Source organism: Penicilliopsis zonata (genome assembly GCF_001890105.1).
Source record: "Penicilliopsis zonata CBS 506.65 unplaced genomic scaffold ASPZOscaffold_5, whole genome shotgun sequence".
Classification (NCBI taxonomy): domain Eukaryota; kingdom Fungi; phylum Ascomycota; class Eurotiomycetes; order Eurotiales; family Aspergillaceae; genus Penicilliopsis; species Penicilliopsis zonata.
The window spans coordinates 174938-188141 of record NW_019208915.1 but is presented as its reverse complement, the minus strand read 5'-3'; the positions used below and the strand labels follow the sequence as shown (position 1 = coordinate 188141).

At 53.3% G+C, this 13204-nt stretch overlaps 3 protein-coding genes across 3 annotated transcripts; all 3 read left to right on the top strand.

Moving 5' to 3' along the window:
- Window positions 1–3226: 3226 nt before the first annotated feature.
- ASPZODRAFT_150987 (hypothetical protein) lies at window positions 3227–7313 on the top strand (the record flags this gene model as incomplete). The annotated part of the gene is made up of 4 exons (XM_022725690.1): window positions 3227–3290; window positions 3360–4023; window positions 4103–6523; window positions 6686–7313. The coding sequence occupies 4 exons, from the start codon at window positions 3227–3229 to the stop codon at window positions 7311–7313; spliced, it is 3777 nt and encodes a 1258-aa protein (XP_022582001.1).
- Window positions 7314–8328: 1015 nt separating this feature from the next.
- ASPZODRAFT_93971 (hypothetical protein) lies at window positions 8329–9620 on the top strand. The gene is made up of 2 exons (XM_022730476.1): window positions 8329–8673; window positions 8740–9620. Exons 1-2 carry the CDS (start codon window positions 8362–8364, stop codon window positions 9466–9468), a joined length of 1041 nt encoding a protein of 346 aa, XP_022582000.1. The 5' UTR covers window positions 8329–8361; the 3' UTR covers window positions 9469–9620.
- A 1084-nt stretch (window positions 9621–10704) lies between these two features.
- Window positions 10705–13120, top strand: ASPZODRAFT_14943 (hypothetical protein; the record flags this gene model as incomplete). The annotated part of the gene is made up of 2 exons (XM_022725485.1): window positions 10705–12016; window positions 12096–13120. 2 exons carry the CDS (start codon window positions 10705–10707, stop codon window positions 13118–13120), a joined length of 2337 nt encoding a protein of 778 aa, XP_022581999.1.
- Window positions 13121–13204: the final 84 nt, after the last annotated feature.

The following is a 13204-nucleotide window of genomic DNA, read 5'->3' as shown; positions in this document are numbered from 1 at the left end:
ATCTATTAACTAAGGTAAATAGTTGGTTATAAGTTGCCTGGTTGAGGTAACACAGGTGGCTTGGGTATCCATGATATCTTGATATGAAGGTCATTAAACCACAGGTATAGTCGCGTAGAGTTGCTGGAAATAAGATATTAGCCTACTTTTACCTAAGTGGTAGTTCTCTGCTGTATTAAGATAATAGTCATAGTACTATAGCTATGTAGTTACTATATAGTTAACTATAATACTCTGTTTACTGTTAAATATGTGATCAGCAAAGCATGTAATAATTAGTCTGATCGAGTAGCAGCTCCACAAGCACCTCGTATTACCTACTATATATTGATAGAACTATAGTAGGATATTCTGATTACTATTACTATGCTACCTCAACTATGGAATAGTTACCTATAAAAGATACTAAAAAGATACCTAAACTTACTCCAACTATTCATTACTATCATACCATTACTGCAGACAGAAGTTGGAGATAACAATCACTCTGAAGGGCAATGATTCAGGCCACGCCAAGGTCTGCTGGAGGCTTATTCTGTCGTACTGCATGAGCAAGATATTAGGATCATCGGTAGGGTAGGACAGAGTCAAGTACGGACAGAGTCGGAGTCTCCTACCCAATAGTAGTTCTATTCTGTAGTACTCCGTACTGAATGTAGATAACAGAGCATTCCTGTAGAGTAGTTACTCTGAGTCATGATACCTATTACCTAGGTACAGAGTCGATAGTGCAGAGCTAGTATTTACTAGCATAGAAGATGAGTATACAGATAATTAGATACACTATTATACCCCGGTTATAATACTTATGATGTCTTATACCATGCCTAGTTAGCTACCAGATTGTAGTACTCTGTAGTCTACTACATACACTCTTACAAGTATGAGGAAATTACTTCCAGTACTTACTAGGTAACTGCTACTATGTCTTGTCTATTAACCATGTACCTCCCTACTATGTACCTCCCTACCAGGTAGGTACTATGTCCATATCTTCCTACTGCAAGCGAATCCAAATCAGGTTAGTCTATCGGTTGGCGTCTCCCAGGACATATGTGGGCCACCGTCTCAGCCAATCAGACACGGTCTGTGCGCAGAAAGTGCCAGACCACAGGCTACACCGAGTGGCTCAAGCGTCTTCTTGGCCAATCAGATCCAGATTGTCAGAGGCACGGGCCAGACGGGTGTCTTTCATGAGCTCATCGTCCTATGTAGTATGTAGTACCCGACATAGTTAACTGGTACCTACCTACCTCTTACCTACTTAGGTACTACCTAGGTGCCTGTGTCTAGGTAGGTAGGTAGGTAGTACCTCCCTGTACATAGGCTACCTAGGTAGCTAGGTACTTATAGTACTCTATTATCTGAAGTAAAAGACAACGGATGTAGTATTTTAGTGCTCCACTTGTATCGTGGCAAGGTTGGTTAGTATGCACTGTTGTCCTTTGGCACTAGATAGGCCACTAATAATCCCAACTAATTATTAAATATAGACTTGAAAATTAGACGGGAGTATGTGCTCAGTCTAGCTACTTCGGTGGACTTGACTTACTGCGATTTGCCACCGCAGACACTGTTGTTGCCCAATGATGTAACCCTATCAATATGAAAGTATGGACAGTCAAACCTGATAGTTACTACTAACTATTGTACATAGTATTACTAAGGAATTTATTAAGAATTCTCTTTACTAGAACGTTATTAATAATACTGCCTTCTATCAGGTAGTTACTAATAAGTCTCATTCCAAGTATATGCGATTGGCCACCGCCAGGGTTTAGGTACCTAGAGTAAGGTGAAGGAAGGAATTAGGCCTACACCTAATTAACTAGGTAGTACCTAGGTAGTTACTAGGTATAACTATTAATGAGGTATCTTATTGACCATGTAGCAAGTCACCTCTTGATGACTATTATACTATTATTGAGATGAAACATCTAATTACTACCAAGTATACCCCATACTAAGTTATCACAGTCATCAGATAAGGTAGTTAGTTTTACCCTCTTGGACGGCCTGAGCTTCAAGTGGGGATGATCCAACAAAGACGGCCAAGTCTCCTACGTAATGACCAGATGGAAGGGAATGCAGCCATATTTTACTTCACTAAGAAATACCATGTCATAATAATAAGAATATACACTTGTAGTAAACCCCAGGGTATGACAGTATATACTAACTATATAGTAGTATATAGTAACTAGTAGCTATAAAATACTACTACTAATACTAATACCAATACCTACTAGTCTTTCTATTAATGCCTGTGCATGTCTCCAGCCGCTCCCGCCCCGGCCCAATCTTATTAATTCTCATCCTTTTCTTCCCTCCTCCTCCTCCTCCCTCCCAACCACCATTCGACCTCCACCGATCCTCGCTCCAACCAATTCTCCCCCAAATTAATCTCCGAAAACTCTTACTTATAATAATAATAAAGTTACACTCCTTTGCATCTGCTCTTCTTCTCCACTGCCTGCCATCCTGTCTGTCTGTCTGTCTGTCTGTCTGTCTGTCTGTCCCCCTCCCCCTGTGTGTTCTTGCTTGGACCCCTCCAGCACTGACTGACTGACTAACGCCCGCTTTTCCGAGCAGAGCCAAACCGACCGGCCACCTTCCTCCTTCCCATCGCCTCGCATTTTCAATTCTCTCCACCAACAGTTGCTGCCTTTGATATTTATCTCGTCTGCGTCTTCAGCATATCTTCTTCTCCTTCTTCTTCTTTTTTTTTTTCTCTTCTCTTTTAGCTTCGGGGTTGGGTGCTGCAGCAGGTCTCTTCACTCCCGGCCAGTTCCCCTCGGAAAACCGCTGTCCGGCACACGGTGATCAAACACCACCACCTCTCAGTCTCTTGTCATCGTATCGTCGATCGTCCAAGCATACGCCTCTGGTGAGGAATGCCGACACTTGCGTATCTACCGTGCGGACCTCCTAGCTAGGCTTGTTGAGTCAAAAGCCCGTGTCTGGGGGAAGGAAGACGGGGACTACCACTACCGGAAAAACCTCACCAACCCATCCAGACAACAACACACAACCATATATATGAGGATGCGCCGCTGCAGATCCTGTTTATCTTGCGTGATACCCTGAATCGATCCTCTCCTTTATATAGAATTTTTTTTCTTAAATAAGACAATCCCTGCCCGCCCCCCCCGGCGACAAAAAAAGGAGAGAAGAGGGGGGACCGAATTTATAAAGAAAAAAAAAAAAAAAAAGGTGGCTCGAAAAGATGACCGAGCGACCGCCCTCGAGAGCTGGATCGGAGTCGTCGAACAAGTTGGTTTCTCGCAATGGTCACATCACAGAGGAGGTGAAGCGACGGTGGGCATCGGATCGGAGCGACACTTCTGCTGCCACAATAGAATGGCCGGTGCCTGGCCCAACTTTGGATGCTACCACTGTCGGGCACCGGCAAGCTGTCACCAAACCGCCCACCGCCAAACTGGCCCCGAGCAATGACCCGCTGGATGGCCAGGCTTCCTCGCTGCGTCACAACTTCTCCCACATCTATCACTCCTCCTCCGGCTCCCGCCCCCCCTCGACACGAACCTCCTCCAGCTCCCTACAGGCTCTGAACGAGGACACCGTCGTCGACGTCAGATCGGAACCCAACCTTGCCGTGGTGGGCAGGACTTCCACCTCCTCCAAGATGTCGTCCATGTCGCACCAGCTGTGGCAGCCTACCGTTGATACCCAGGCCCTTCCTCGCCGCTTCGAGCATCCCCATTCCGTCGATTACCCGGTCTACCCCGACCAGTCCTACGCCGTGCTCCAGTCGCAGGTGCATCCGACTTACTATCCTTCATTTGTGCGCTCGCGCAGCTCCTACCCTTCCCACACCGACTCCGCCGTCACCCCTACCACCCCTGCCGCCCGTGTCTCCCGCACCGCGGGGAACACGCCGCTCTCTAGTCCTGGGCTGTTCTCCGTCAGAAGCCCGCGCACAACCCCGCCGCTCGCCTCGGATGATATCGAGCGCATCGGCAGCCCATTTTTGCACCCAACCCATCTCCAACCCCCGAAAGAGTAGGTTTTTCTTTTTCAACTTTTGTCATTTCCTGGGCTGTTTCATTGATTTTTTTCTTCTTTTTTTTTAAAAACATAGGACGCATACCGCCGAGGTGGATCGTGACCTGGTAACGGGAAATAAACTCATCAATCAATACGAGATCCTGGAGGAACTAGGTCGTGGCGAACACGGCAAGGTGAAACTTGGCCGGCATGTCGCCACCCGACAACAGGTCGCCATCAAGATCGTCCAGCGGTACTCCAAGCGGCGTCGACTGGGTAAACTGGGCAATCCGGAGGACAAGGTCAAGAAGGAGGTTGCCATCCTGAAAAAGGCGCGGCACCCCAACGTGGTCAGTCTCCTGGAGGTGATCGACGACCCAAACCGCCAGAAGGTCTACATTGTACTCGAGTATGTCGAGAACGGCGAGATTGTCTGGCGTAAGAAGGGTCTCCGCGAAGTCGTCCAGATGGACAAGCGCCGCCTCGACCGCGAAAAGGCCGGCATCGAGGATTCGCCCTTGTTCCTGGAAGAATCCCAGCAGTACATCCGCAATGCCCAGCGCATGCGACACCAGCGCGACCGGGCCCGCGAACGGCGCCAGGCCCAGGCGGCCGCCACCCAGCAGCAAGGCATCCACGCCTGGAGTCTCGAGCATGGCGGGGAATCGGACGACGAGCTCGGGCCCGAGCTGTCCATCGCCCGCACCTCGAGCCGCTCCATGCTCAGCCCGGATGACCACCACTCCTCGCCCAGCCACTCCTTTGTCTCCACCACCTCCGACATCGACCGCCGCACCAGTGACGCCTTGGCCGCCATCGAGGGCAGCATGTACGGCCCCTATGTCGACTTCTCGGCCGAGCGACGCTTCAGCACCGCCTCGAGCAGCATGGGCTACGCTCCTTCGGAGCCCGAGTGGATCTCCGACGACGATGACATGTCCCATGTCCCCTGTCTGACCATCAATGAGGCCCGTAACGCCTTTCGCGACTCGGTCCTCGGCCTCGAGTACCTGCACTACCAGGGCATCATCCACCGGGACATCAAACCCGCCAACCTGCTCGTCACCGCCAACCACCGCGTGAAGATCTCCGATTTTGGCGTCTCCTATCTCGGTCGCCCCCTGCGCGACGAGGAGGAGGAACAGGTCGGCGAGCGGGACGCCACGGAGCTGGACGACGCGCGCGAGCTGTCCAAGACGGTCGGTACCCCGGCGTTTTACGCCCCCGAACTCTGCTACACCGGCGACGACTTTGTCGACACTCTCGGCAGCATCCCCAAGATCACGGGCGCCATCGATGTCTGGTCGCTCGGGGTGACGTTGTACGGCATGATCTTCGGGCGGCTCCCCTTTGTCTCGGACGACGAGTACAGCATGTTCCAGACGATCGTCAAACAGGACGTCTTCATCCCCCGCAAGCGGCTCAAGCCTGTCGAGGAGAACCCCAGTTGCACCACCAGCCAGTGGCCGCGCGGCATCAGCAGCAGCAGCGAGAAGCGCATGGACGATGAACTCGCCTACGAGGAGATCGACGACGAGCTATTCGACCTGCTCAAACGCCTGTTGACCAAAGATCCCGTCAAGCGTATCACCCTCAAGGAGATCAAGCATCACCCCTGGGTCCTATACGGTCTGCCCAACCCGCGCGCCTGGATCGAAGAGAGTGACCCGGGCTACCAAAGCAAAGGCAAGAAGATCGAGGTCTCGACCGAAGAAGTCACTACCGCCGTCAGCAAGGTCCCTTTTATCCAACGCGTGCGATCCAACGTGGCGCGCCTCTCCAACTATCTGACAGGACGCTCCCGGGACAAGGACAAGGACAGCCGCAAGCGCGCTCCCAGTGCTGCCAACTCCATCGATTCCTGTCATTCTTCCGCCTCGAGCAACAATACCTTTAGTGGGAAACACTCGTGGGAGGGTCCTCCTCGTCGTGCCAGCCTCCGCGGTGATGAAGAGTTGTTCCTCCGGCTCTCCTCCCGGATCGCCGCCAGCACCGCTGCCAAGGATGGTGAACATCCATTGGCCAAGAGCGTCACCGCCAGTCCTGTAGAGCGAGACGGGCAGACGTCTTACTTCCAGCCACCACCACCACTACTTCCAGATTCCTCCAACAAGGCGACAGCGGTAGAGACCGTCCCTCCTACCTCCAACAGCCATGCACCCGATCACCGCCCGGACCCTCTGGAACGCACGACGTCGACGCTGTCCACCGCAGAATCCACCAAGACGGTCCGGCCCTTGGATATGGATCCCACACTCCACCGGGTCAGCACCCCCGTTCTCCTCGATGCCGTTGGGGCCAGCCATGTCGGCGCCATTTTTGGAGGCGCCAGTCGCCGCCTAACTCGTAGCCTTCACGCGGCCGACTGGCGATCTGAACGGTCCCCTTCGTTCGATGCGACATCATCCCTAGACGGCAGTGACGGTCATTCCGAGCCCAGTCTGGCCTTGAGTGTTGCCTCGGCTGTCGGGCAGGTGCAGCACTCAGGTTTCATACGGGACGAGGACCATCATTCGTACCCCCCTAACCATTATCATCATCATCATCACCACCACCACCACTACCACCATCATCCTCTTCCTCCTCTTCCTCCTCCTCCTCCTCCTCTTCTTCCTCGTCACCACCATCACCATAGTCACCATTACCTGTCGCCCCAGGGCGAGTTTTCCCATCGCAGTTGTTCTCCACGTCTGGCCGATAAATCGTCAGCCGATTCCCTACTCCTGGCCAAAGAATCTCTTCTCCGTCAACGATCAATGCCGCCGTCTGAGCCTTGTTCGGGTCCTAAACCCGAACGCGAGTCCAGCTCTCCGGACGAGGCCCGGGAGGTATCGCCCAAGACGATGACCCCCACCCCCACCGCCGCCGCCGACGCCGCCGCCTCGGCAATGGATAATCTGTCAGTCTGTGAACCGCCGTGCGCCGGCGGTCTCACCACGTCTCCGCCCTCGGCAGCGACCATCTCGTCCTCATCCGTGGACGATTATACGAGTGGCATGTCGCAGAGCGCGTCGCACCCGAGCATCCCGTCGGTCATCTCCGGCGCCTCATCGCTTTCCGGTGACGGGCTTCATGTGTATACCAAGGACCCGGAACCAGACTTGCCGGAGCCGTCTCGCGAGATTCCCTCCATCCTCCGTACGGGGGAGACGGTCAAGGCCCAGCATGTGGTAACATCACCGCGGGCGCCACATGAGGATGACGAGGCGCGGTACGACTGTGACGACGAAGACGATTCAGAAGACGAAGGCATCGTGATGGGCAAAAAGAAGCCCGCTCACAGCCGGCAGGCTTCTAGTTCCTAAGTTCGAGATGATTTTTTTTTTTCCCTTTCTTTCTTTCTTTCTCGGGTGGATCTTGGATACTACATGTCGACTTGTACATCATTTACCCTTTTTACTCTTTTTCTAATTGGCCCCTGGCAGCAATATTTTTTTTTTTTTTGCTCCTTTGCCGGCTTTTTCGCTAGAGAGTTCTTGTCATACATTATTATTATACATTGCCTGTACATATATATTGCATGGTCAATATTCTTCTCTTCTTCTTCTTCCTCCTCCTTTTTTGTTCTTCTTTTCTTTCTACCTCCTTCTTTGCTTCATTTTGTTTTACGTGGTGTTGGGTATGCAGGACGAAAAGGCGTTGATGGGGTCCCTTTGACCGGGTCAGGTCGTGTATGTAATTTGACGTGTGATGGTTATGAGGTACGATACATGGATCAATTACCGTGCATACTCGCAAGTCGTAGCATATGTAGCATAATGAATTGCTCAGGTCTCCTGCGGAGTACTATGTACTACTATGTTCTCCGTACTACTCCTGGTGTCAAGTAGATTGTCCACCACGGAGTATTACTCGAAGCAGCTACGGCATGACGGACCTGAAACATCCCCACCCTTTTCTCCTGATCTATTATAAGCAGTTCATTCAGTACGGAGTACCTAGGCATAAACTGTACAGTGCGATATTCCGGAGTATCCTGATCATATGAACTGATCATATGAACTGATGCTTCATTACTCCGTCGTTCCCGTCAAGGAAGACGTCCGTCCACCAATAATTCCCCGATTCCTCTTAAGCGATATGCATGTTTGTCTGCAGATAATCTATCTTGCGGAGGTTTCCCGAGATTCCATCAATAGTAGTGGAGTGCATGTAGTTATTACCTAGTACCTAGGCAGGTCACCTAACATCTATGGTGTAACAGGTGGTAGGGTAGAAATGTAGCAGCTAAGTATCAGATATGGTATAAATACCATTCAAAAACAGAACTTCAGCATCTTCACTTCTTCTGTGTCTGTATTCTTTCTTGGGTATTCTTCTTCTAACCTTCCCTTCTCTACCTTCTTGACCATCATGAAGAGTCTTCTTCTCCTCGGGCTGGCATCCGCCGTGTCGGCATTGACCTACGTCGGGGCCGACATCTCCTCCCTCTTGGTGGAAGAAGAGGCCGGGATCAGCTACCGGAACGCGGACGGCGAGGTGCAAGCCCTGGAGGACATCCTCGTCGCGGACGGGGTGACTTCTGTGCGGCAGCGTGTGTGGGTGACCGATGGGACGTACGGCATTGATTATAACATCGAGTTGGCGAAGAGGGTCAAGGCTGCCGGGATGGGGATTTATCTCGATTTACATCTGAGTGATACCTGGGCGAGTCCGAGTGAGCAGGTAAGAGGGTGCTCTTCTTTCTATAAGCTCTCTTATTGCATTCTGATTTGTATTGATTGTGTTTAGACAACCCCCTCCGGATGGTCGACGACTGATATCGATACGCTCACCTGGCAACTATACAACTACACGAAGCTGGTGTGCGACGAGTTCGCCGCGAACGACCTGCAGATTGACCTGATCTCGATCGGCAACGAGATTAGTGCGGGCCTGCTGTGGCCGCTGGGGTCGACGGACAGCTACTACAACATCGCGAGCCTGCTGCACTCGGGCGCGTGGGGGGTCAAGGACTCGACGCAGACGACGACCCCCAAGATCATGATCCATCTCAACAACGGCTGGGAGTGGGAGCTGCAGGAATACTTCTACTCGACTGTGCTGGCCGAGGGCCCGCTGTTGACCACCGACTTTGACGTGATGGGCGTCTCGTTCTATCCGTTTTACAGCGACGAGGCGACCCTCACCGCGCTGCAGTCCAGTCTCACAGACATGTACTCCACTTGGGGCAAGGACATCCTCGTCGTCGAGACCAACTGGCCCTATTCCTGCCCGGACCCGGAGTACGCCTTTCCCTCCGACCTGACTGATATTCCCTTCTCCGCGGCCGGGCAGACAGAGTTCATGGAGCAGCTGGCCGCCGTCGTCAAGGACGTCACCGGCGGCGAGGGGCTCTACTACTGGGAGCCTGCTTGGGTGGGCAACGCGGACCTGGGGTCCAGCTGTGCCGATAATCTGCTGGTCAGCTCGGATACTGACGAGGTGCGCTCCAGTATGGCTGTTTTTGCCGATATCTGATCCTCACGGGAGTATATGATCGTTGATCGATCTTGTCTTTCTCCTTCTATTCTAATTCTTCTTTTCTGCACTGTTGATCAACGTGTTGTGGCTGTGCATTGTATTAAGCACTACTTCTGTAGGAACTATTATTAGCAATTTTATGCAGAAACCATATAGTAATTATTGTATTCCGTCTCTACCACGGCACCGAGTAACAAATCCGCTGTGGGGATAAGAACGGGGTATGTAGTACTGTTAATCCTTCTGCCTGGAGGCATTTGGCATCAAGATCCTTGCTTGGCAACTTCGGCATCTATCATCTACAGAACTGTTAGTAACGAGTATGAAGGATATAGCATGAGGTAGATAACTAACTAGTAGAAACTCCGTACTAGAAGTCTTGAAACAGACAGGGTCCTGTTATGGCCCCTATTGTTAGCATCCAGTACTCCGTACGGGCTACTTGCCATGGTTCGGTGATGACAGGCTCCGCTTAGCGTTTTCAGCCCTAGGATTCGCTTACTCCTGTTGTTGTCAGGTCTGCATGGTTGCAGCGTAAACGATCAAGGCTCTTTGGCGAGATTGTGAGAACGAGAGTCTTTCTGGAAACTCGCGAGAAAAAGCAGCCGCTCAAGGAAGGCTCCAGCCTCCAGCACGTGCGGTCACGTTCACCCGCTCCTCCTCCCACTTCCCCCTCGACTTGCACCGTCCAAACGTCGTTCCCCCACCTCGCTTTCGCTTCTGCCAACTTCCCCCTCCTCCCTCCCTCGCCTTTAGCCCCTGATCTCGCGCGTCGACCGTCTCGCAGGTAGACGGCGGGGCCCTGGTCAGCATCCAGACTGACCCTTGCGCCTCCCCCGGCCGGAGAATGCAAACAAGGTCCGCAGGAATCTACGGCTGAAAGCTGGCGCCACGAGGCAGATCGCAAGGCGTTCCCGGTCGGTGTGTGCTTGCTGGGGTCATATCAATCCACCCTTCCACCGTGCGTGCTGGCTGACTTTTGACTGCGTACGAATCAGATCCAATTCTTGGTTATTCTCGTGCTGTCCTCTCGTGGTTTTGACACGCGTTTCCTCTCCTGGTTTCCTCTCTCGGTCTCTTGTGGTGCCCTCTTTACCGCCAATCTGCGCCCCTCCCGCGTTCGCCCTCCCCCACCAGCAAGTTGGGTATAACTAGGTATCTAGAGGTAGATAGATAGCCTAAGGCGACACTACCGTTTTCCCAACATTCCACTTCCTTGTCACCCAAGGCAGAATGGCGTCGCCAGAGCTACGTCGCGACTCGGGGCCCTCCTCTTCCTCCGTCGACCATCCAAGCCGCAGCGTCAGTCCGTCTCCTCATCACCAGCAGTATCACGGCCCGACCGCGGGGTTGGAGTTGGACCCTTCTGTCACCTCTGCTGCCTTCTCGAGCCCCCCGTATGGTTTGCCGGTAGGTTCGGAAGCCTATGGCTACACAGCTTCCTTCCTCGCGGCCCCTCCCGTTGCACAGAACCTCGCGCCCCCCGCCGACCAGGGCTTCACACACGGGCTGCCGTTGGCGCCCTCGTTCGAGACCAGCTTCGTGAACCAACTCGAGCAGCAGTCGGCTGGGCTGCGGAACCTGCAGCCGGATGAGACGGACTTCTCGAACTTGCTCAATGCGAACCCTGCCAACTTTGACTTCTCGCTCTATCCAAACCAGTCTTCTCATACCGCCGCCGCCGCGGCAGACTTTGACTCCACGCTGTTGCTGGATCCTCAGGTCCAACAGCCGCCACCGCAGCTACAACCCCTAAGCGTTGATCCGTCGATTAACCCAGTCGACCTGGTCAGTCGCCTGTCCTCGCCGCATGCCTCGACGCCGCCCCAGCTCTCGCCGCAGGACCAGCAGCAACAGCAGCAGCCCCCACACTCGTCACCCGGCCCGATGTCACCTCCCAACTCGACCCCGGGGGCCTACTATACCCCGCAACATTCCCGGCATACTTCTTTGGATCCGGCAACAGCTGCATATATGACATCCCATCCGGACTGGCAGGCCGTCATGGGCAACTCCGCCTTTCAAACTCATCGCCGTGCCCCTTCGGAGGTCTCTGAAGTCTCCTCTGCCACGCATTCCCCCTATCTATCGCAACAAGACACATTTGACGCTGTCGAGACAAATCCATCTCCACTCCTGTCCGCCCAAAACGACACCGGCTTCTACGACAATGCTTTGAAGATCGAGTCATTCACTTTATCGGAACAGCAGCAGCAACAACAACAACAAGAGCAACAACCAGGTTTCAGTCCTGCCCAGAGCCCGTATATCTCTCCACGCCTGATGCCGCAGCAGGGCAGCGAACCATTCCCGAGCATTCCCTTTCTCGCTTCTCAGCCACCGACCACCCAATATCCCGTCTCTTCGGTCGATATGTACGGCAACGGGGCTGTCATGCCGCAATTGGCCGTCGGCGACATGGGACAGGCATCCCAAATGGCCCCGCCATCAATAAACGTGGAATTTGCGCCTCCTTCCCGGAACCCCAGCTTTGGACCTGGCAAGCCAGCTGCCGACTATGACTCCCTGAGTCCGCCTGCCATCAGTGAGCTTAGCCATTTTCCTCTTTCTCTTCTTCTTCTTCTTCTCCTTTTTCTTTGTTTCGCAATCTAACGGTATATCAGGATCCCGCGGGCGAAGCAAATCCGATCCATACGCTCATCCGGCTTCTCGGAATCGGTCACCCTCATCGAGCGCATCCCGATTAGACGCGCTGGCTGCTTCTTCTGCCCGATCATTATCGCCGTTGGATCCGATCGGTCGGACGCACAGCAATCCCAGCTCCCGGGACCCCTCCCCTTCGTCAAGGTCGAACCGCCGACTATCAACGTCGTCCATCGATAGCCGGAACTATATCCTCGATCTCGCTGATCCGCAACGTCCTGGAACAACGGTGGGCGATTCGAAGCGCGTGCAAAAACACCCGGCGACCTTCCAGTGTCATCTGTGTCCCAAGCGGTTCACACGCGCCTACAACCTGCGCTCGCATCTGCGGACACACACGGACGAGAGGCCATTTGTCTGTACGGTATGTGGCAAAGCATTCGCACGTCAACATGATCGCAAACGACACGAAGGGCTCCACTCTGGCGAAAAGAAGTTTGTCTGTCGTGGGGATCTATCCCGCGGCGGACAGTGGGGGTGCGGGCGTCGGTTCGCACGCGCGGACGCCCTTGGTCGCCATTTCCGATCAGAAGCCGGCCGCATCTGCATCAAACCCTTGTTGGATGAAGAGTCTCAGGATCGCGCCAATGCCAGTGCCATGTTGGGCCAACAGCCACAGTCCCAGCAATCGCAGACACAGGCTCAACAGCAAGCCGGCCATCTGCAACCTGTCCCCCAACCGCTCATGGTAACAAGCATCGATGGACAAGCGGCCGGAAATTTCATCCTCCCCGCTGCGTTGCTCGCCCAGTACCCTGCGCTTCAGACGTTGCAATGGGACCAGATCCCCGCGACGACGGACGATGTCAGCGATTTTGGCGGCCGCAGTAGTTTTGATGCCAGCTCCGGTAACGAGTTTGGCTTTGAAGAGGATGACTCCGGTCTTAGCAGTGGATATGCCACCGGCCAGGGAGACCTGTATGGGGCAGGTATGAATGTCAACCCGGGCGATTCTTCCTTTGTCGGGACTGAATGGCAGGGTTGATATTCTTTTCTCTCTCTCCTCTTTTCCTCCCTCCTTGTGCAGATTTCTGAACTGTCACTTATGTTTAAAAGGTTGGCCGTCTTT

Excerpts from the sequence above, each read along its gene's own strand:
- ASPZODRAFT_93971 (XM_022730476.1), top strand. The coding sequence starts at position 8,362 with ATGAAGAGTCTTCTTCTCCTCGGGCTGGCATCCGCCGTGTCGGCATTG. Across the intron at positions 8,674-8,739 it reads GGGCGAGTCCGAGTGAGCAG|ACAACCCCCTCCGGATGGTC; the intron begins GTAAGAGGGTGC and ends GATTGTGTTTAG.